The sequence below is a fragment of the Tenrec ecaudatus genome, chromosome 5 (assembly GCF_050624435.1).
Source record: "Tenrec ecaudatus isolate mTenEca1 chromosome 5, mTenEca1.hap1, whole genome shotgun sequence".
NCBI classification, from domain to species: Eukaryota; Metazoa; Chordata; class Mammalia; order Afrosoricida; family Tenrecidae; genus Tenrec; species Tenrec ecaudatus.
This window is the reverse complement of record NC_134534.1, coordinates 107164895-107185367: the sequence shown is the minus strand read 5'-3', so window position 1 is coordinate 107185367 and position 20473 is coordinate 107164895. Positions and strand designations below refer to the sequence as shown.

The window sequence follows — 20473 nt, the reverse complement described above, 5'->3', positions numbered from 1 at the left end:
AGAGTCGGATTCTCCTTTGTTAGGTTGGGGAAATTTTCTTCCAGGAATTCCTTTGCTATCTTGGCGGTCGATTTGTGTGTTATGTTGTGTTCCGGTAGACCGATTATTCGAATATTATTCCTCTTCATAGCATCTGTCATTGATCTCAGGCTGTCTTCTGTTTCTTTAATTTTCCTATCTGATTGTTTTTCTCACTTGCTTCGTTTGGTTTGAGCGTCCTCGAGTTCACTGATACGGTTCTCAGCCTCCTCAAGCCTAGATATAGCTTCTGTGACCTTTTGTGTGGCCTCTGCTACCTCCTCTGTTAATTTCTGCAGTTCCTTTTGGTGGATAGTATTCATCCCCTCTATTGTGGACTTCATCCCCTCTATCGTTGCATCCTTATTTTGGTTTGCTTCTCTAAGTTCCTGTATTACTGCAAGCAGAGTTCTGAAGATTTCCTTTTGTGGCTGATCTATATCTGTTTCTTCTATGAGTGACGTTAGGTCTGTTAAAGTGCCTCGTTTCTCTGATTTTTTTGTTGGGAGTGATGTGGTCTGTTTATTTTTCCTTGATCCTTTAATAGGCCCCATGCTTCTGGGAGACAGGAGTAACCTTATTGTGTGGAGGCTCAGGCCACTGTGCAGTCTCCTGGGGTGGCTGGGGCAGGCTGCGGCAGGCTTAGGGCTGGCACTGGGGACCCAACAGGGCCCCAGGTGGTGAGAGCTGGCTGGAGCTCACTGATGGCTCCTCAGGGACTGCAAAGCTGAGACCCAGGCTCCACTGCAGGTGGAGTGTTTGATCTGCCAGGGCTGTGAGCGGGCGCGGGGAGGCCCCTTGGATTGCTGCGCAGGCAGCTGCGGGACACTGCAGGGAACAATGGTGTTCGCTCTCCGCCCTTTTGGCGCGAAACCGCAGGGGGTAATGGTAGGCAAAGGAGGCTTGGCGCAAAAGGCAAAACCGCAGGGGGCAATGGCGCCCTTCCTCTGCTCAGGCTCAGAGTCGCGGCCGCAGGGGTCCCCGCAGCACCCTGGGGAGGGCACCTACTCTTGTGCCTTGCGCAGGGGGGGGCCCTTGGTGGGCAGACTCAGCAGCGCGGGGCACGGCGCTTCGCGGAAGCTCAGGGTCCGGGACAGGCGCGGGTTGGGCTATGGCTCCTGTTGGCGGGAAGTGCTCAGCACAGGGTCCCCGCCAGGAGTGGAGCTGGCGCTAGGCTGCCAGGGGCTGGCGGGGGCGGGCGGGGGTGGGAGGCCAGTGCACGGAGGGCAGGTGGAGAGGTCCGTGGCAGCGGTGCGGGTGGATGGTCCCCCTTGGGGGTCGCCAGACAGCCCGCGGGTCCGCTCCCCTGAGCTTGGATGAATGGAGGAAGGGACGTGGGCCCGAGGGCAGATCGCTGCCCTGTGGGGAGAGGGGAACTGCGGGAGAGGAAAGCTTCTCTCCCAGTGGGGATCCGTGATAGGGAGTGGGGAGTGGGCTGCTGGAGTAGGCAGGGCAGGCAAGCGGCTCTGGGCTGGCGTCGGGTTTTGGGATGGAGCCTAAGCCGGTCGCCAGTGAGCTCACGGCAGCTTAGTGGCCAGAGATGTCCCACTAGTCCAGTCCTCTTTCACCTAGACCCCTGCTCCGGACAAATACTTGGGGTAGGACTGGGGTGCTGTCCCAGGGGGATATTTCACTCACCAGACTCTTACTAATCAGCTACCTGGTCGCCAATCCCGCTTTGTTTGGAGGAGCTCTCAGAGTATGCGGGTGTCCCTGTCGGCCATCTTCCCCCTCTCTCAATAAACTTCTTTTGAGACTCACACAACACATTCAATGATAACAAATTCAGGAAGATCACAGACCACTAGGTAGAAAGTCCTGTGGATCCAATAGTGGTAGATGCATCTCCAGGGCTCTGGCTGTCATCAGTATAGCTCCATGTGGCTTTTCAACAGGAATGTGTAAGAGCGAGAGAGAGAAAGAGATGGGAAGTTCCCAGTACCCTCATGAGAAGGTCCCATGTTAAGCAATTATAAGCACTATCCATTTCCTATTTATCTTACTATCCTTAACAACTTCGAAATACTCCCATTAGCAATGGCTTTTCTCTGACATTTGTTACCCACTAATAAATTTTGTTATGTATACACTTGCCTAGTTCATATAAGTGAGATCATACTATATCATTTTGTGATTGAATTATTTCAGGATTCAATAGTACAGCATAATATAGTGTATACCTGGACTTTATTTTTTAATGGCTGAATAAATAAGTCCACTGCATGTATACAACATTTTGTTTATCCTTTATCAATCTTTTGATTTAACTGTTAAACTGCAATATCTATAGTTTCAGTTTTAATGAAAAATCTTTTGCATCTTATCTTTTAAAAAAATTTTCCTGTTTTATATATTTTTGTCATATCTTAACACTAATTTGGATCTAATTTATTTTTTCCTTCTTGTTTGTGTTAGTTCATTACAATTTATAAAAGATCTAAAACTATGCAAAAATAAACTTTGATATTGCTGTAATTGGCATTTTCCTTTTGGTTTGCAAGTGATGGTCAAAAAATGAGCAAACGGAAAAAGAATTATCCAGATCCAGTTGCTGTCATCAATAAATATGGTGCTGATGCTCTCAGGTAAAAAAGATGTATATTGCTCTCTGTGTACTTATCATTTGTAAATGGTAAATTTCTCCTTCCATTAATGATGCTTCCTGTATTTGGTTTATAATTTGTCTTTAAAATGTACCACTTTGGTAATGCATTATATTAATATATAAATATTGAATTTTAAAACCCAAAAGTAATTTTCTAAGTAATAAAAATCTCAAGATTGATTTGGTTGGGTTCCAAGTTCTCTGTTGTCTAAGTGCTGATCTGTTTATTTTAATTTTGGATTTAATCCTCAAAAGAGTCATGTAAGATATATGCTAGAGAAATAAAAATAGGGACTTTTTAAAAATCATTTTATTGGGAGCTCGCACAATTCTTATCACAATCCATGCATACATCCATTGTGTCAAGCACTTTTGTATATTTGTTGCCATCATCATTCTCTAAACATTTTCTTTCTACTTGAGTCCTTGGTATCAGCTCCTCATTTTTCCCCTCCCTTTCCCTCCCTCCCTTCTTCATGAACCCTTGATAATTTATAAATTGTTATTATTTTTTCATGTCTTACACTGTCCGATATCTCCTTTCACCTACTTTTCTGTGTTCGTCCCTCGGGAGGGGGTTATATGTAGATCGTTGTGATTGGTTCCTCCTTTTTCCCCCCACCTTACCCTTACCCTCCTGGTATCTCTACTCTCATTATTGGTCCTAAGGGGTTTATCTGTCCTGGATTCCCTGTGTTTCCAGCTCTGATCTGTACCAGTCTTCATCCTCTGGTCTAGCCACATTTATAAGGTAGAATTGGGATCATGATAGTGGGCGGCAGAATGTTTCTTCGGTGCTATACTGCACTGTGACTGGCTCGTCTCATCCCTGTGACCCTTCTGTAAAAGAATGTCCACAGATGGGCTTTTGGTCTCCACTCCACACTCCCCTTTGTTCATAATGTATGATTTTTTTTTTTGTTCTTTGATGCATGTTACTTGATCCTATTGACACCTCGTTATCACACAGGCTGGTGTGCTTCTTCCATGTGGGCTTTGTTGCTTCTCAGTTAGATGGCCACTTGCTTATCTTCAAGCTTTTAAGACCCCAGACTATGTCTTTTGATAGCCAGGCACCATAAACTTTCTTCACATTTGCTTACGCACCCGCTTTGTCTTCAGCAATTGTGACGGGAAGGTGAGCATCTTGAAATGCCAATTTAATAGAAAAAGTGTTCTTGCATTGAGGGAATACTTGAGTAGAGTCCAAATTTCTATCTGCTACCTTAATACTAAACCTATAAATATATGCACATAGATCTGTTTCCCCATAGTCATATATATATATATGCCTGTATTTAGATCTCTATAAATGCCCTTTGTCTCCTAGTTCCTTCCTCTATTTCCTTTTACTTTCCTCTTGTCACACTGTAATGTTCAGTCTTCATTTGGGTTTCAGTAATTCTTCTTGGTTACAGTGCCCTTGATCAAGCCGTACCAGGCCTCCTACACCTTCCTAGCCATCGATTTTGGATCACTTCTTGTTCCCTGAGGTTGTTAACACCCACTTCCTTTCCCCCACGTCCCCCACTTCCATGTCTCCCCCCCAGAACCCTCAGTCCTATTGTTTTCTCCTCCAGGTTGTTTATCCTATCTTATCTAGATAAACCTGCAGAGATAATAATATGCACAAAAACAAGGTAGAAAAACAAAGCAACAAAAGAAAACAAAACAAAAAACCGATGACCAAACAAATAAAAGATTGTAAATAGTTCAAGGCCTGCTTGTAGACCTTTAGGAGTGTTTTCCAGTGCCATCCCCTGGCCCCACAGTCTAGTTTTGGTATTCCCTAGGGACTTCATTGCCCTGTTTCCCTTGTTCTATAGCACAATGTTAGTGTATCGCCTCAGTGTGGTGCTGTCAAATCAGGCACAATTTAATATGGAATTTTTAAAGAGAAATTAGATCTGCTCTTTGAAATATTCTTAATTTTGAAATTACACTATCTTAAAAGCAGCCAAAGATATCTTGTTCAATAACAAAAAACACAGCAGAGGGCAAAAAATAAATAGCTGGGATCTCCTAAGTATAGAAACTGCATCAACATACTTCATCAAAAGAATAAAACGAGAACTCACAAAATTGAAAAAGTTGTCTTAAATCCATAGGAAATTTCATTACCTCAACACAAAAATGACAAAGATTCAATTATGGTATGACCAGACAACATGAACAGACAGTTCAAAGAAGGCATCTAGGAAACTAATAACCGCAAGTAAATGTTCACGATCACTAGCCATTCAAGAGGTGCAAATCAAACTACATGAGTTGCCATCTCAAACTAGCATTGAGAACAAAGTTATTAAAAGAAAATACCTGAAAATTACAAGTGCTGGAGAGGGAATTGAGGGATTGAAACCAAAAGTGTACAATTACTGAGGAAACTGTATGATGTTTCATTAAACATCTTGGATTAGAAGTAACTTATGATTCAGCAATCACTCTACAGCGTATACCTTGAAGAAATAAGGGAAAAAAGAACAAACCGGCGGGTACCCCCCAAAAACCAGAGCTGTGCTAGGCAAAGTTGAGCTTTCGTAATTTGCATTTTCCCACTAGGGGAGCTAGTGCACCCAGTGGCGTAGCCCAGGAAGGTTCTCTCATCACTGAAATTTTTTTGTAAAAGCACTTTTGCCCGAACCTTGTTTATTGTGATTGCAATTTTAAGAGAACAGTGTGCGGCTGTGAAATTTTGTTTCCTGCTTGGGAAAAATGCCACAGAAACTGTTGAGATGCTGAACACAGCTTACACAAGGACAGCACTATGAGAACAGCTCAAGTGAATGAGTGGTGTTCTCATGTGTTTTGGGGTGGTCCTCCCCATCTATATACACATCCGTATTCACGGTAGTGCTATTCGTGTAAGCAAGAAATGGAACACACACACACCCCAACTATTCATTAGTGGAAGAATAGATAAATAAATTTTAGCATTTATACACATACTCATTGCTAAAGAATAACGACGTTATGAAAACACTTCATGACATGGATGGATTTAGAAGATATCCTGAGTTAAGTTAGTTAATCGCAAAGGGATAATTACTGTATGATCTGTTAAAAAGAAAAAAGTCAAAAGAAACTAGAAAAGCTCAAGAGACAGATTTTGATGCTAAAACAAACAGACTTTAATGATTCACCATGGTCTGAAGGAAAGGAAGGAAGGGGGAAGTGATAGGCTAGAAGATAGGCAGCTGTTACCGTGGCCAAAGAGAAAGATGATATGTGGAGAATAGAGGAAAGGGGTGAGAGAGGACAATGGGCAAGCTAATAGAAGATTCGATAAATTACTTGTTTAATAATGTAACCCACCTAATACATAGTGAAAACGAAAAAAAATCTTGTGTAATATGTGCATTCATAGACAAAAGCCCGAGGACTTGGGGGTTTTAAAAGTTTTGGATTGGCACACTTTCCCATTACCTACTTTGCTTAGGAGTGAGTGCTTACTAAGGCCATGCTGTGGCTCCCGGCGACCTACGCCAGAATGTTCACTGTCGCCAATGTTAAAGATAGGTCAGACGGTTCTTCACGTAGGGCTGCCCTGTAGGACAGAGCAAGTTCTCTGGCCTCGTCTCACCAGATGCTGGTAGCACTGTTGCCCGTTACCCAACACTCTACTATAGGTGCCCCACCCTCTGAAAGGGAATTACATGCATTTTCTCTGCTGTGAGTACTTGCTACCGAGTACAGTGTAGAGGGAAAAAATCATTGTGTGCCGAATGTGGAGATCGACTTTTCGGTATGCCCAGGTGTGCTTTGACCCTCGTGATTGCCACTGGCAGTTGTTCATGTTTGTCTAGTGTACTCTTTCCCAAAGTGGATGACAATGACCTCTGTGGCCTTTGAATGATTCATGGGAAGCGGGGGGAGGGGCAGCTTTATCCGGGATTACAGATTTTGTATAGTTTTAAATGTTTTTATTTGTCAAGGTGGTGGCGTTGCTTAGTAATTTATTTTCCAGAAGAGGCTTGATAGGCCAAATAAGTTTGAGGACCTATGGCCTACATCTAATGGATGGTGTATACTCTAATGATTTTCTAGTCCTTTAAACCAAAGTTAAGATTTTTAAAGCTTACCGTTATTAAACCATATTCATGATTATGTAGAAAGTATCCAAATGTTAGTCTTGCATGCTCAAGAATTTATCAGTAATGTGTGTTTTATTATCTATGTGCCTTCTCTGTATAATTTTTCTTTCCAGGTTATACCTGATAAATTCCCCAGTGGTGAGAGCAGAAAACCTCCGATTTAAGGAGGAGGGTGTGCGAGATGTGCTGAAGGATGTACTGCTCCCTTGGTACAATGCGTATCGCTTCTTTATTCAGAATGTGCTGCGGCTCCAGAAGGTACGGCTGATCCTGATGACACACTCAGGCCTCCACACACAGGGTGCGGGAGCTCCAGGAGGGAACTTGCTGTGCACGTGTGCGGAGATGACCCTTCTGGGTCACAGGTGTTCTTTCTAGAACTAGTCCATTAGCTGAAGTAACTCAGAGGTATCGGTGAAGCTGTAGCCGGAGGTAAGACTTGGAGCCAAGCTCTGTGGGGATTAAGCCCCTTCTTTAGGACACACAGCAACCTTCCCAGGAAAGCAGTATTTTTTTTCCAATGTTCACTTAATAAGAGAGTTGTTGGTTGCCTTCTGCACGGGTGCTAGGCAGGCATCATTCAACAAGACGTTCCTCTCGCACCTAGCTAGGTCCTAGGGAGGATATAGACCAGGGGTTCTCAACCTGTGGGTTGCAGCCCATTTGGGGATCAAATGATCCTTTCGCAAGGATTACTCGATTCATAACAGTAGCAAAATTACAGTTTTGAAGTAGCAATGAAAATAATTTTATGGTTGGGGGGGTTTCACCAAAACATGAACCTGTAGTAAAGTGTCATGGCATTAGGAAGGTTGAGAACTACTGATAGAGACAGTGACAAATTCAGCTAATGTCAGAAAGCGCTCTGAAGACAGTAAAACTTGGCAAACATGGAGCGGTGGGTGGGTTACCTTAAGTGGTGGTGGTGGTGATGAGGAAAGGCCTTATGTGTGGTGATTTTCGCTCAGACTATGAAAGAGACGCTCTAAGCACGTCATTAGTATGAAAGTAGCCATTATGATGCAGATTAAAGTGGTGCCCTTTTAAACAGTTACCTACTCACCTCTTGACATTGAACTCCGTGGTCATATCTTCTGAGTTCTCCGAATGGAAATGATCAGTCAGTCTCTGGGCCATGGGGCTGTTCCCTTCTCCTAAGTGAGAGATGCTTGAAACAAAGTCCAAGTGGATTTCCAATATGAAGCTATCGTGTCCCTTCCACAATCATTCATACATATCAAGAGTTGTTAATAGCTACATAACATACTACTGGTGGAGGCCCATTTAATATGCGTAATTCATAATTCATTAAATCATGTCTCACCCTCCCTTCCAAAGTGTTAGTTAACAACTCTCACTCATTTGCACAAGTCCTCATCTGTAGTCTGAAGATTTTAGAATAATAAAGTTGTCTCAACTACATCATAAACACCAACTTTTAACTGGCTTCGAGTCAGTTCTGACTCAGTTGACCCTGAACAGTGCTTCTCAACCTACCTAATACCGCAACCCTTTAATACAGTTCCCCGTGTTGTGGTAACCCCCAACCTTAAAAATATTTTCATTACTACTTCCTAACTGTAATTTTGCTACTGTTATGAATCGGGCTGCCTTTGTGAATGGGTCGTTCGACCCCCCATAAGGGGTCGCATCCCACAGGTTCAGAACCGCTGCTATAGAACAAGGTAGAACTGCTAGAACCTCTACTTTGTGAATCTTGAAAGTTTTAGACTTTTCTCTTGAGAAACAAGGATAAAGGGAAGATTGGTTCTTGTCTGACAACATCCGTGATGTTAGAAACTATACCAGATGTTGCATAGTAGAATTAGGCAAAATTATTCATTGTAAATAACATTTTCAACATTATTTTACTGCTCTCCATATGAACTAGGAGTCCTTGTCCTATAGTACTTACATGTTGGGCTGCTAATTGCAAGGTCAGCAGTTTGAAATCACGAGCAGTTCCATTGGAAAAAGACTGGGCTTTCTCCTCCTGTAAAGAGTTAGTGTCTTGAAAACCCACAACAGTAACCATACTCTGCCCCACGGATCATTATCATTCAACTCTATGGCAGTGAGTTTTGAGACAGATGAACTACTCAGTAATCATTTTGCTACATCTTTGGAAAGTTACAGTGAATAAGTTCAATATTATCATTTAAGGCAAAATACAGGACTTATTATTTTTTCAGACTAAATTTTTTATGTTCAAGCAAGTGTTGACAGATAGAAAAGCAAGTCCTCAAGGGTCAAACTTGAATAGGTCCTACCTGAACTTGGAGCTATCTCAGAAGTAAATCTGATATAACAAATACTAACCACTCAACCAGCTTTATTGTCATCAAGTCAATTCTGCCCCATTATTAGGTGCTGTTGATTGTTTTTCAACTCCTTGTGCCCCTGTGTGCAACAGAAAAAACACTGCCTGGTCCTGCACCTTCCTCATAATTGTTCTGTGTTTAAACCCATTGTTGCAGTCATGCGTCGATTCATCGCATCTGGGCCTTCCTATGTTTTGCTACCCCTGCTTTACCATGCATGATATCCTCCTCTAGGGAATCATCACCTGGCAGTATGTCCAAAGTACATGAGACAGTCTCACCACCATCCTTGAAATGACCCAATGACAGTGGATTTGGTTTGGGTTAATATCCCAAACCAAATTTAGTACCTCTCTTGTTCAGAAATTTAAATTTAGGTCTGAGTTTTAAAATATCTGTCATTTTAAATCTCTAGGAAGAAGAGATACCATTCCTTTACAATCAGAGTACAGGTGACGTCAGCACCAACATTACAGATCGCTGGGTCCTGTCTTGCATGCAATCACTCATTGCTTTCTTTGAGACGGAAATGGCAGGTCGGTATCTTCCTGACTACTCTCAATGTAGACTGTTGGTTCTTTTATGATTTTTTTTCATTTTTATTTATAAACTAAAACAAAAGAAAAGTAATATTTAAATAGAAATTGTCCTGTATCTTTATTACCCCATTATAACAAATTTATTTTAGGCAATTATACCTTAGGTATTGAATTGGCTTCTTAAAAATATGTGATATGCAACCATCTATCAATATGTGAAATTCTAGAATCTATTGATTAACATACATAAGATCTTTTTATAAATTAAGACAAAAGGAGTCTCATAAAGTAAATGTGGAGAAAATACAAAGTATGCGTTAAGAGAAGAGGTTGCATCCCTTAGCCTGACTTAGTGAGGTCAGGCTTATCCTCGCTCATATGCCCTGTGGCTGCTGGGTGCTGTTCAGGCACAGCTTTCCAGTACTTGGAGTGGGCCAGAGCAATAATGGGATGTATGCATGGGGGCTGCTCTTTTCAGCAGCCTCCTCGGCCCTGTCACTGATACATGGCCCTTCATGGTGTCACTGTTGTTTGCACAATAGGACTATTAATTCAAAAAATAAATATGTATAAGGATATATATATAACTGTCAAAATATTGCTCAAATGGTGCTCCTCTTACGGAGCTGTTGAAAACTCAGAAATCCATGTGAGTGACAGAGAGTGATCACAATTTTCCTAAAAGGGAGTAGGAACGGCAGCGATGGGAATGCCTTATGCCCTCCATTGGATGCCTAGGCCCTGCTTCTGTCTACTTTCCCCTCTTCATGAACAGTGAACTGAGAGGAAACACTGATAACAGTTTAGCCCCAGAACCATTTTATGTACCAGCCTCAGCCGGCAAATGGACATCTCTTGTCTCACTGGATGTCAGTAGCACCCTTTCCCCTGGTTTTGACAAATAAAAGGGTCATGGACGTTTCCATTGTCTGCTTGGTAGCACACTTGCTCCTGGATGAGAACCATTGGCCTAAGCTGTGCTGTCTGGGACATGATTAAAACCTTTTTCTTTCTTTTGACTGTAGCCCCATGTAGCACAATAGAAGGAAGCTGGAGTTCGCACAATCATTATTGCAGTGTGTAAATGGTCCTTCCAGGCTTTGGGTGGTGAGCAGCTTTCAGCTTTTCCCCACATGGTGTAGTTGTACTTCTCCTTTTTAACTGGGTTTTCTGAGATATGACTTGCTTTTCTGACCCTTAATTTGTTTACTATCCAAATAGGAGATTCTCGTTCATTCAGAATGTGGTTTTGATGGCTACATGAGGTTTTGTTTTACAAGCTCTAAACCTCTTCACTGCCTACAGCACATTATAGCTAAATCAGCTATTTAGTATGTTGATTTTTTTAAATAGAGATGCTGTTGATTCTTTATATCCACTCTTGAGGCCCCTACATGTTAGTATACTTACTGCCTGCTTGACTCATCTTCATCTTTAGCTTACAGGCTTTATACTGTGGTCCCTCGCCTAGTCAAATTTGTGGATATTTTGACAAATTGGTATGTCAGAATGAATCGCAGAAGGTTAAAGGTAAGTATATACTACTGTTGATAAGCAAAAAAGTATGTGACCTTGGAGAATTGAGAAAAATCAAGAGTGGGAAAATGAGAGCGATCGTTCTCAAGTGTTTGGAAGTTTTTGTTTTACATTGTATTTTAAATATACTAGTTGTCCTTCAGTGTAGTCCTGGTGGCACCAAGAACATTGCAGTTTGAATCAAAGAGCTCTCTAAGCTATAAACCTGGCAGTAGGTTCCTGTAAAGATTACAGTTTGGAAAATCTGATGGGGCAGTCCTACTCTGTCATATAGTGCTAGAATCACAACAGTGCACAACATCATCACCTTTAAAATGGACCTTCTAAAGTCATTTATCATGTTTTGAAATCAAAATTGTAGAAATATTATACTGTAAAGTCCAGACTTTAAAGTGATACCACCTGCCAGTGGGCTCATGGCCAAGGAGATCCTGAATCCTACTCTGATAGGCAGCGATTAAATATTTTGATTCTTGGTCAGCACCCCCCGAGGACATAGGAATTGGCCTTCCACCAGGGATTTTTTTTTTTTCAGCAGCAGTATTTTTCCTGCCTTCGACTCCTGCTCGAGGTAGGCGAATTTCAAATGATCTGTCTTCCCTGGACTTGTCGAGATCTAGTGCAGGTGCATGAGATTGCTATTTGGCCAGAAACAAATGTAAAAATAATGCCGCGTCTGGGAGACAACGTCAATCTTGCTACATACATCTCTCTAGAGAAAGGGTTCGACTGAGTGTGATGCATGTAGGTGTGCACTCAGGAGTTCTTGAAAGATGAGAGCGCTTTAGACCTTCCTATGGGACAGTGGTGGACATGGTCTTCAGCTGATTGAAATGAATGGATGAAAAATCTCTCAGAAATACAGTGAAGACAGAAGAACGCCAGACATTACTAAAAGACCAAGCTGACAAGATAAGTGAAAAGATAGGAATAATTCAGGAACTCAAAATAGAAATTCAGAAGGCAAGTTGTAAGATATTTTACCTGGATAACATTTTGAAAGGCCAAAAGAGAAGACTTGAAACATTGGGAATACAAATAGGTAATGTTGAAGACAAATAACTTAAGACCAAAATACAAGAAGATCAAGCTATGAAAAGACCAGAAAAGCCAAAGAAAACCTAAGGATTCCATGGGACACTATCAAAAGGAGCAACATATGTTTGATATACAGCCCAGCACAGAAAGAAGAAAAATGAACTATAGAGAAAACAGCTGAAGAGTTTTATAGAAGAGTTTTCCTAATTTATGACAGATTAGGAAATAGCTATCAAAGAAGCCTATGTTGTTGGGTGCCATCTAGTTGGTTCCAGCCCTTAACAACCCAGTGCACAACACAACGAAACACATTCACGGCCGCCCTAATAATTGTTCTTCAGTCTGAAACTAGATCTGCACTCATGGTGTCCAGCCATCTCATCTTCCTCTTTTGTTGCCCCTCCACTTTATCGAGTCTGATCTCCTTCTCCAGGGACCTGTCTTTCCTGACAATATGCCCCCAAAACGGAAGATGAAATCTTAACCATCCTTCCTTCTAAAGAACACTCTAGCCGGACTTCTTCTAATGCAGATTGGTTTGTCCTTTTAGCAATCATCTCCAGCAGCTAATTCAAATGCATCGATTCTAATGTAGTCTTCCTTACTTAATGCCCAATCTTTACATGCATATGAGGTCATGGAAAATGCCATGGCTTGGGTCAGACGCATCTTAGGTCTCAAAGAAACCCTTCCTTTCCTGTACGCCTAAGACATCTTGTGCAGTAAATTGACCTAAGGAAACACATCTTTTGATCTCTTCCATGAGCCTTGAGTGTGGATTCAAGCAAGACAAAAGGTTGGACAAATCACCCTTTTCTCTTTTTATCATGTTGGTCTAGTTGCAAGGATTTTAGTCTTGTTTACATTGAGTCCTAATCTGAACTGAAGGCTGTAGTGCTTGATCTTCATGATCAAGCACTTCAAGTGTTACTTTCAGTGAGCAAGGTTGTGCCATCTGCATTTCTTGGATTGTTAATAGGCATTTCTCCAATCTCGATGCCACATTCTTCATATAAGCAAGTTTCTCTGATGATTTGCGCAGCATACAGATTGAACATGTATGGTGAGAGGTTACAACCCTGACACACACCATTCCCTTGTTCTGTTCGCACAATTATCTCATCATCCATGTTCAAGTTGTTCATCAGCACAATGAAATGTTCTGGAATTCCATTCTTCTCAAAATTATCCACAATTTATTATTGTCCACATAGTGGAATGCCTTTGCAGAGCCAAGAAAACATAAATAAACATCCTTCTGGGATTCTCTGCTTTCAGCCAAGATCCATCTGTCAGTAGCCATAATATCCCTTGTTCTACATCCTCTTCCGAATCTGGCCCGAAAATCTGACAGTTCCCTACCACTGAACTGCTTTTGGGTGCTCTTAAGCAATGTCTTTCAGTTTGTCTTACTGTAGTAAGTAGTTTGTGTGTCTGGAAGCTATGTCCCTGGTATTTCAAATGCAAGCAGGATCACCCAAAGTGAACAAGAGTCAGTATACCTTCCAGACTAAGAGCAGACAATGCAAATGGACTTGGCTCCCCACTTTGAAGAAAGATGCTGCTGAAAACCTTAGGCATAACTTGGAAGTATTGTCAAATACTGAAAGCTTAAACAAAGGAAGCAGGACATTTTTGGAGATGCTGCCAGATTCTGGGACCCTCAGGTCAGAGGGCAATCGAAATGTGACTGCAGGGGAGTTTATTTCTTGGAGGGGAGTCAACCATGGTGATGTGAGTCGGGTAAAACCTGCAGGATTGGAGCTTTTAGGATCTTCATTTGCTGATAGGAAATAGCTGCAAGAATCTTGTCATCTAGGAGTGTGTGCACAAGTACACTTTTGCTTAAGATCCGCAAAGTTAGTCAATAAAAGTTAGTCATCAAAAAGAATATTTTATTGACACCATTATTGTTAAGGAAAAACCGTAGTTTTCCCACCCAAGAAAATAATTTCCCAGCAATAAAACTTACGACAATGATGAGGCCTGTTGGCAATGGTGGGAAGAGTCGGGGGATAGGAAGCTAAGGAGAGAGGGTAGGTAGGAAAGGAATTACGTACATGGAGTGGGTTTATTAGGATGCTGTGACTGGTGTCATGTGATGGACTGTGCAGCTACATACAGTACGGTTGCCTTTCCAGTACTCCACGAAAAGGAAAAATAGCCATCGAAATGACAGTGATTCACAACGAGAGAGAAAGGATCGCAGCCTTAAAGTCCCTCTGCATTTCTTACCAATCAGACCCAAACTGTGGTCTCAGTGGTTATGAGAGGATCAATTTGAAGGTGACTTCTTTTGTGGCAGGCTTATTTTTTTAAGTAGTCTTTTTTATGAAGACAATAGTCACTGTTTTATTGCATGTCATTTTTATACTTACAGAAAAATTTTTAGTATTGTCTTTAATAATGATATGCAGTTACAATTTTGTAACTATAAAAATTTATGCACATATGCATACCATTTGATCAATCTCAATACATTTAAGGCAGTTTTAGAGACACCAAATAAAAATGTAAGGCAAATAGCAGTATACAAAAAAACATGTATTTCATTGAAGTAGCACATATTAATACCAGTTAGACAAAAAGGTTTCAGTATTCCCATCATTGGATTAAAGGATAACTTTGTGAACATAACTTCAGTCGACTTTAAGTCTTTGCATCAGCTTAGCAGAGCCACTTCCTAGTCTCCCTCATAAATGGGGAATAACAAGCCCCCGTACCAAATTTAGGATCCTGGTGGCGTTGTGGGTCTGTTTTGGGCGGTGATCCACATGGTTGGCAGTCCAAAACCACCAAGCAGTTCTGGAAGAGGAAGACTGAGCTTCCTACTCCCGTAAAGAGTTCGTCTCAAAACCCACAAGAGGGTCGCTTTGAGTCAGCAACCTCTCAGTGGCAGTGAAGTTTGGTTTATACCAAATCTGTTGATGTGGAATAGATTGCAGCACAGAGTAGAATATCCAGGTTGTGCCCTCTATTTCCCCTGGAATGGTTGGTGGGTGCCATCTGTTGCACTTTTTTAAACATCTCAGCTTATAACCACTGTACCACCAGGACTTCATGCCAGGCAAACATCAATAGATAGCGAAACACTCACTCCTTCCCTGTGCCCTCAGGAGAGTGCCTATTATTACTGTTGACGAATGTGTACTTTTGGTATGCGTATGCGCTGGAGGCTGCTTCTTTGAAATAACCTTCTTAGATTCATGATAAAGATTTCATTTGAATACTGTAAAATAAATGGCTTGTTACAGAAGTGGTTTGTGTCTTCCCCTCCTCCCCTCCCACCCTTTTCCTTTTCTCTAGGGTGAAAATGGGAAGGAGGATTGTGTTATTGCATTGGAAACCTTGTTTAGTGTTCTGCTTTCTTTGTGCAGACTTATGGTAAGAATTTTTATTCCTTTCTTTGGTTTGAGGCAGCCCTGTGATGCTGCATTGCTGCCTCTGTGGCATGACGTTTACTCCGCAAGCGATAGAAATAGAGGTTTTAAAATAGCTAGAAACTCTTAAGTTCTTTTCGGATATCTTTTTACATATATATGAGGGTAAAAATACATATTTTTTAAAGAAGCTCCACTGGACAGAGCTTTCATATTACAAATATTTCCTGCTTGTGTAACATTGAGCTCTCTGAGTTAGTGCACCGAGTGGTGTCACCTGGGAAGGTTCTCTCTGGTCCCAGTTAATTTTTTTGTAAAAGTAGTTTCTCGTAAACCTCCTTTTTTGGTGTGTGATGGCCGATTTAAGAGAATAGAGTGCAGCTGTTCTCTTAAATTCTCCCCATGTGAATGTCTGTATTTATTGCTATGTTGTTTTCTGTAATGTTTAGATGGTTTTCAGTCTAAGAGAAGTTGGTTATAGTTTCATGTGAATGAAATGGTGTTACCTGTTCTCATATAGGCCCCCTATACACCTTTTCTCACGGAATTAATGTACCAGAATCTAAAGCTGCTGATTGATCCTGTTTCTGTCCAAGATAAAGATACAATGAGTATTCACTACCTCTTGCTGCCCCATGTTCGGTAAGAATCAAGCTTATGTAAGCCAAAGTCTGCCTCCAGCCTTTTGTGTCTTGTAATGAGGTGATTCTGGAGACCTTCCTCTATGGGTCCGTATCTCACACATTCCTGGCCAGGGAGGAATGGAGAGATCGAGCAAGTCCCTTCCCTAACACTTGGTGCTTTTCCTCACAGTTAGTAGCTGTGTGGGTGACAAATTGAGAGCTGGGCAGTGGTGGGATTAAAATAATAACTGGCTCACTACCCTAATGACCATTTTACATATAAAAAATAATATATACCAAATGGTACTTTATTCATACAATAAAAACAAGTATGAACAATAAAGAGGTACACAAAACTAGATTTAAGAAAGTTTTAAAGTGTTAATTTAAAATATTAAACAATACCTGATAAAAATCCATAAAATTGTTTTTAAAGATATTTCCAGATTGCTTTTTTTTTAAATCATTTTATTGGGGGCTTATACAGCTTTTATCACAATCCATACATACATCCATTGTGTCGAGCACATTTGTACATGTGCTGCCATCATTTTCAAAACATTTTCTTTCTACTTGAGCCCCTGGTATCAGCTCCTCTTCTTTCCTTCCCTCCATCCCTCTGACAATTTATAATAATTATTATTTTTTCATGCCCTGCACTGACCAATGTCTCCCCTCACCCACCTTTCTGCTGTGCGTCTCCCTGGGAGGGGACCATATGTACATCATTGTGATCGGTTCCCTCTTTCTCCCCCAACCTTCCCCTTACTCTCCAGGTACAGATTGCTTCTTGATTGGCATTCTCACTTGGCAGTATTCTTTGGGTGCACCTGAATATATTTAACTCTGGTTTATCATTAACCTTCTTTTTCACTTTAGGAGTGGGATTCCATTCCTTTAGAGGTAGACAGTAGTTTTTGTGTTTGATATAATTGGAAATAGATGACTTCTCTTCTTTGAACATCTGTTCATCTTTGAAAAACCCCTTTCTACTTCTGCTGAACTTAACAATTTTTCTGACTAGTTTTAATCTTAGAACACTTTCATGAATTGGGTAATTCACTCATAACATCTTACAGGAATTTAGGGTGTAACACAAAGCTAAAACGAATGACAGCATGTCACTCTGGTTGCTGGGCACTTTTATCTTTATGGCATGGATTCATTGACTGAAATAATACTCCAGGGAATAAAAATGTAGTATTTCATCAAAAATATGAGTTTTGTGAAATGAATAAGTATTACAGGCATAATTCCATCTAATTATACCTATAGAAGGAATGAACATTACTAAAGGTACTTAGAATACACTGTTGTGCAGATGAGCAATAAAAAAGACTAAGACATGTAAATATGTGATTTTCACATTGCACAACTGCCCAGCTAGCTGATCACCTTCAAGAGAACCTTGGTTGAACTCAACAAAAAAAATTAGGTATTGGTTCTGGTGAACTGGTGTGAACCAGCTAAATCCCACCACTGGAGATAGGTGTTTGGCTACCCTCCTTAAAACTGGCATCTGACTTTACATGGGTCCTTGGAAGCTCTGTTGGGGTGGTGAAGGGCAAGAAGGAACAGGCTCAAACACTGACCTTCTACAGCTACCTCACCAGGTCTTAAGCTGAATACACAATTAGATCTTGAGCCTGTCCCCCTTCCTCAGGGAAGCCTGCCTTTTATGGTTTGATTTAAAATCTAATTACTTTCATATCCCTACCTCTATAATCAGAGAAGAATTGATGGACAAGAAAACCGAGAGTGCGGTTCTGAGAATGCAGTCTGTGATTGAACTTGGGCGAGTAATCCGAGATCGTAGAACTATTCCAATAAAGGTTTGAAACTTTTGTTTTTATATCATACAGACTAAATAATTAGGCTTTGGAATGTTTTCTGAATATAAACACTTTTCAGCAGTTGTTTAACGTTAAAAATGTTTTTGCTAAGATGTCTGTTTCTGACTTAGTAGTAGCCAAGACAGATAAAATATTATTCTTCAGATTCACATTCCATTTTTCTGTTGTTTAGAGCATTGATTGCCTAGTTAAAGTTTCCTCCTCTTTTTAACTCCTAGTATCCTTTGAAAGAAATTGTGGTTATCCACCAGGATCTGGAGGCTCTTAAAGAGATCAAGTCCTTAGAGAAGTATATAATTGAGGTAAGATAGCATCTGTTGGGGGTCCATATCAAACATGCATCTTAAATTGAAATGCTTATAATCTCTCCTTGCTTTTTTTCATTTTTTTACCCCTCCAGGAACCAGATCATTTTATGAAAACTGACATAAAAAAATTGGAGAATGATACATTATTATATAACTTAAGTTGATACATAACCTTAACCATCTTAGCCAGAAATAGTCTTTTTTGTTTGTTTTTTTCAGCAGTAGCCTTAATTCACACCTTGGCATTCATTACTACCACTGTGTATTGTTAATTGTCTAATTAATTTTTAAACTGTTTCAATTGTACACTGTCATAGAAGAAGATAGTCAATAATCAAAACAGATATATTTTGTTTTACTTCAATTAAGTATCGTTTGAATTTTCCTGTATTCTTTCTCTGTGTACTAGTATGTATCCATAAGACTTAAAAGTGTTAAAGCTTGAATCCTAAATTTCTAAAAAAATGTTGAGTGGTAAAGGTTTGCAGAAGAGGTCATTTGTTTTAGCATCTCATACATATTCTTTTTTTTAAAAATTATTTTCTTGGGAGCTCCTACAACTCTTATCACAGTTCATACATACAATTGTTGTGTTAAGCACATTTGTACTTATGTTGTCATCATCATTTTCAAAACATTTTCTTTCTACTTGGTATCAACTCATTTCTTTTTCCCTCCTTCCCCCACCCTACCTCCCTCATAAATCCTTGATAATTTGTAAGTTATTATTTTTGTCCTGTCTTGCACCAACTGTTGTGTCCCTTTACCCACTTTTCTGTTGTTTGTCCCCCTGGGAGGGGGTTATATGTCCATCATTGTGATCTATTTCCTCTTATTCCCCCCACTTTCCCCTTCCCCTCCTTGTATTGCTACTCTCATTATTGGTCCTGAGGGGTTTATCTGTCCTGGATTCTCTGTGTTGCAAGATCTTATCTGTACCAGTGTGCATCTTTTGGTCTAGCCGGATTTGTAAGGTATTAATGGGGACTTGATAGTGGGGAGAGGAAGCATTAAAGACCTAGAGGAAGTTGTGTGTTTCATCAGTGCTACGCTGCACCCTGACTGGCAATTCTCTCTTCCTTGTGACTTCTGTGAGGGAATGTCCAATTATTTACAGACGGGCTTTGGGTCTCCACTCTACACTCCCTTATTCACATCAATATGATTCTTTGTTCTGGGTCTTTGATGCCTGATACCCATCCCATTGACACCTTGTGATCACACAGGCTGGTGTGTTTCTTCCTTGGGAACTTTGTTGCTTCTGAGCTATATGACCGCTTTAAGCCTTTAAGACCCCAGCCATTCTATCTTTGATAGACACCCTCCATCAGCTTTCTTTACCACATCTGCTTATGCCCCCATTTTGTCTTCAGTGATCATGTCGGGAATGTGAGCACCACAGAAGCTGGGTTATTCAAATGTGCTTGACACAATGGGTGATTGTAAGGATTGTGATAAGAAATGTAAGAGCACCCAGTAAATGTATTTAAATTTTTTTTAATGCCAGGTTAGTAGAACAAAGTGCTCTTGCATTAAGGGAGTACTTGAGTAGAGGCCCAATGTCCATCTGCTACTTAGCATATTGATATATGTACATAGATTTATTCCCCTATGCTTATATATAAATATATTTACATATGTACATGCCTCTATTTAGACCTCTATAAATGTCCTTTGCCTCCTAATTCTTTCTTCTTTTTCTTGTTACTTTCCTCTTGTGCCACTGTTATGTTCAGCCTTCATTCTGGTTTCATGAATTCCTCTTAGCTACATTGCCCTTCATTAAGCCCCACCAGGCTTCCTGTACCCTCTTCGCCCTCTTTTTTAAATCACTTGTTGTCCCTTATCCCTGGGTTGGTTCATGCCCTCTTTCCTTTCCCCCACCATTTCCAAAACATTTTCTTCCTACTTGAACCCTTGGTATCACTTCGTCTTTTTGCCCCTCCTTCCCCTCCCCGTCACCCTTAAGAGTCCTTGATCAATTAGCTATCATTGTTATTTCCTTTCTTGCACAGTCCTTTGTCTCCCTTCACCCACATTTCTGTTCTTCAGCCCCGCACTATAATCTATTGATTTCCCCTTCCCTTCATTTCCTTCTTACTCTTGGTAACTATAGCAGCCTGTTTCTTTTGGTAGGAAAACCTTCGTCTTAAGTTTTCTT

At 40.8% G+C, this 20473-nt stretch overlaps 1 protein-coding gene and 1 non-coding gene across 3 annotated transcripts in view; both read left to right on the top strand.

The window, feature by feature from the left end:
- The window catches only part of IARS1 (isoleucyl-tRNA synthetase 1), a 154125-nt gene that overhangs the window by 79085 nt on the left and 54567 nt on the right, over nucleotides 1-20473 (top strand). For both annotated transcript variants that reach the window (XM_075549828.1, XM_075549827.1), the window contains exons 18-25: nucleotides 2520-2603; nucleotides 6828-6972; nucleotides 9451-9571; nucleotides 11013-11104; nucleotides 15455-15532; nucleotides 16049-16170; nucleotides 17881-17983; nucleotides 18223-18306. In XM_075549828.1, the coding sequence (XP_075405943.1) occupies nucleotides 2520-2603; nucleotides 6828-6972; nucleotides 9451-9571; nucleotides 11013-11104; nucleotides 15455-15532; nucleotides 16049-16170; nucleotides 17881-17983; nucleotides 18223-18306 (829 nt within the window). The remainder of the gene's footprint in view (nucleotides 1-2519; nucleotides 2604-6827; nucleotides 6973-9450; nucleotides 9572-11012; nucleotides 11105-15454; nucleotides 15533-16048; nucleotides 16171-17880; nucleotides 17984-18222; nucleotides 18307-20473) is intronic.
- Nucleotides 9955-10083, top strand: LOC142449739 (small nucleolar RNA SNORA84). The gene has a single exon (XR_012784853.1). It is a non-coding gene; the product is annotated as a small nucleolar RNA SNORA84 (small nucleolar RNA).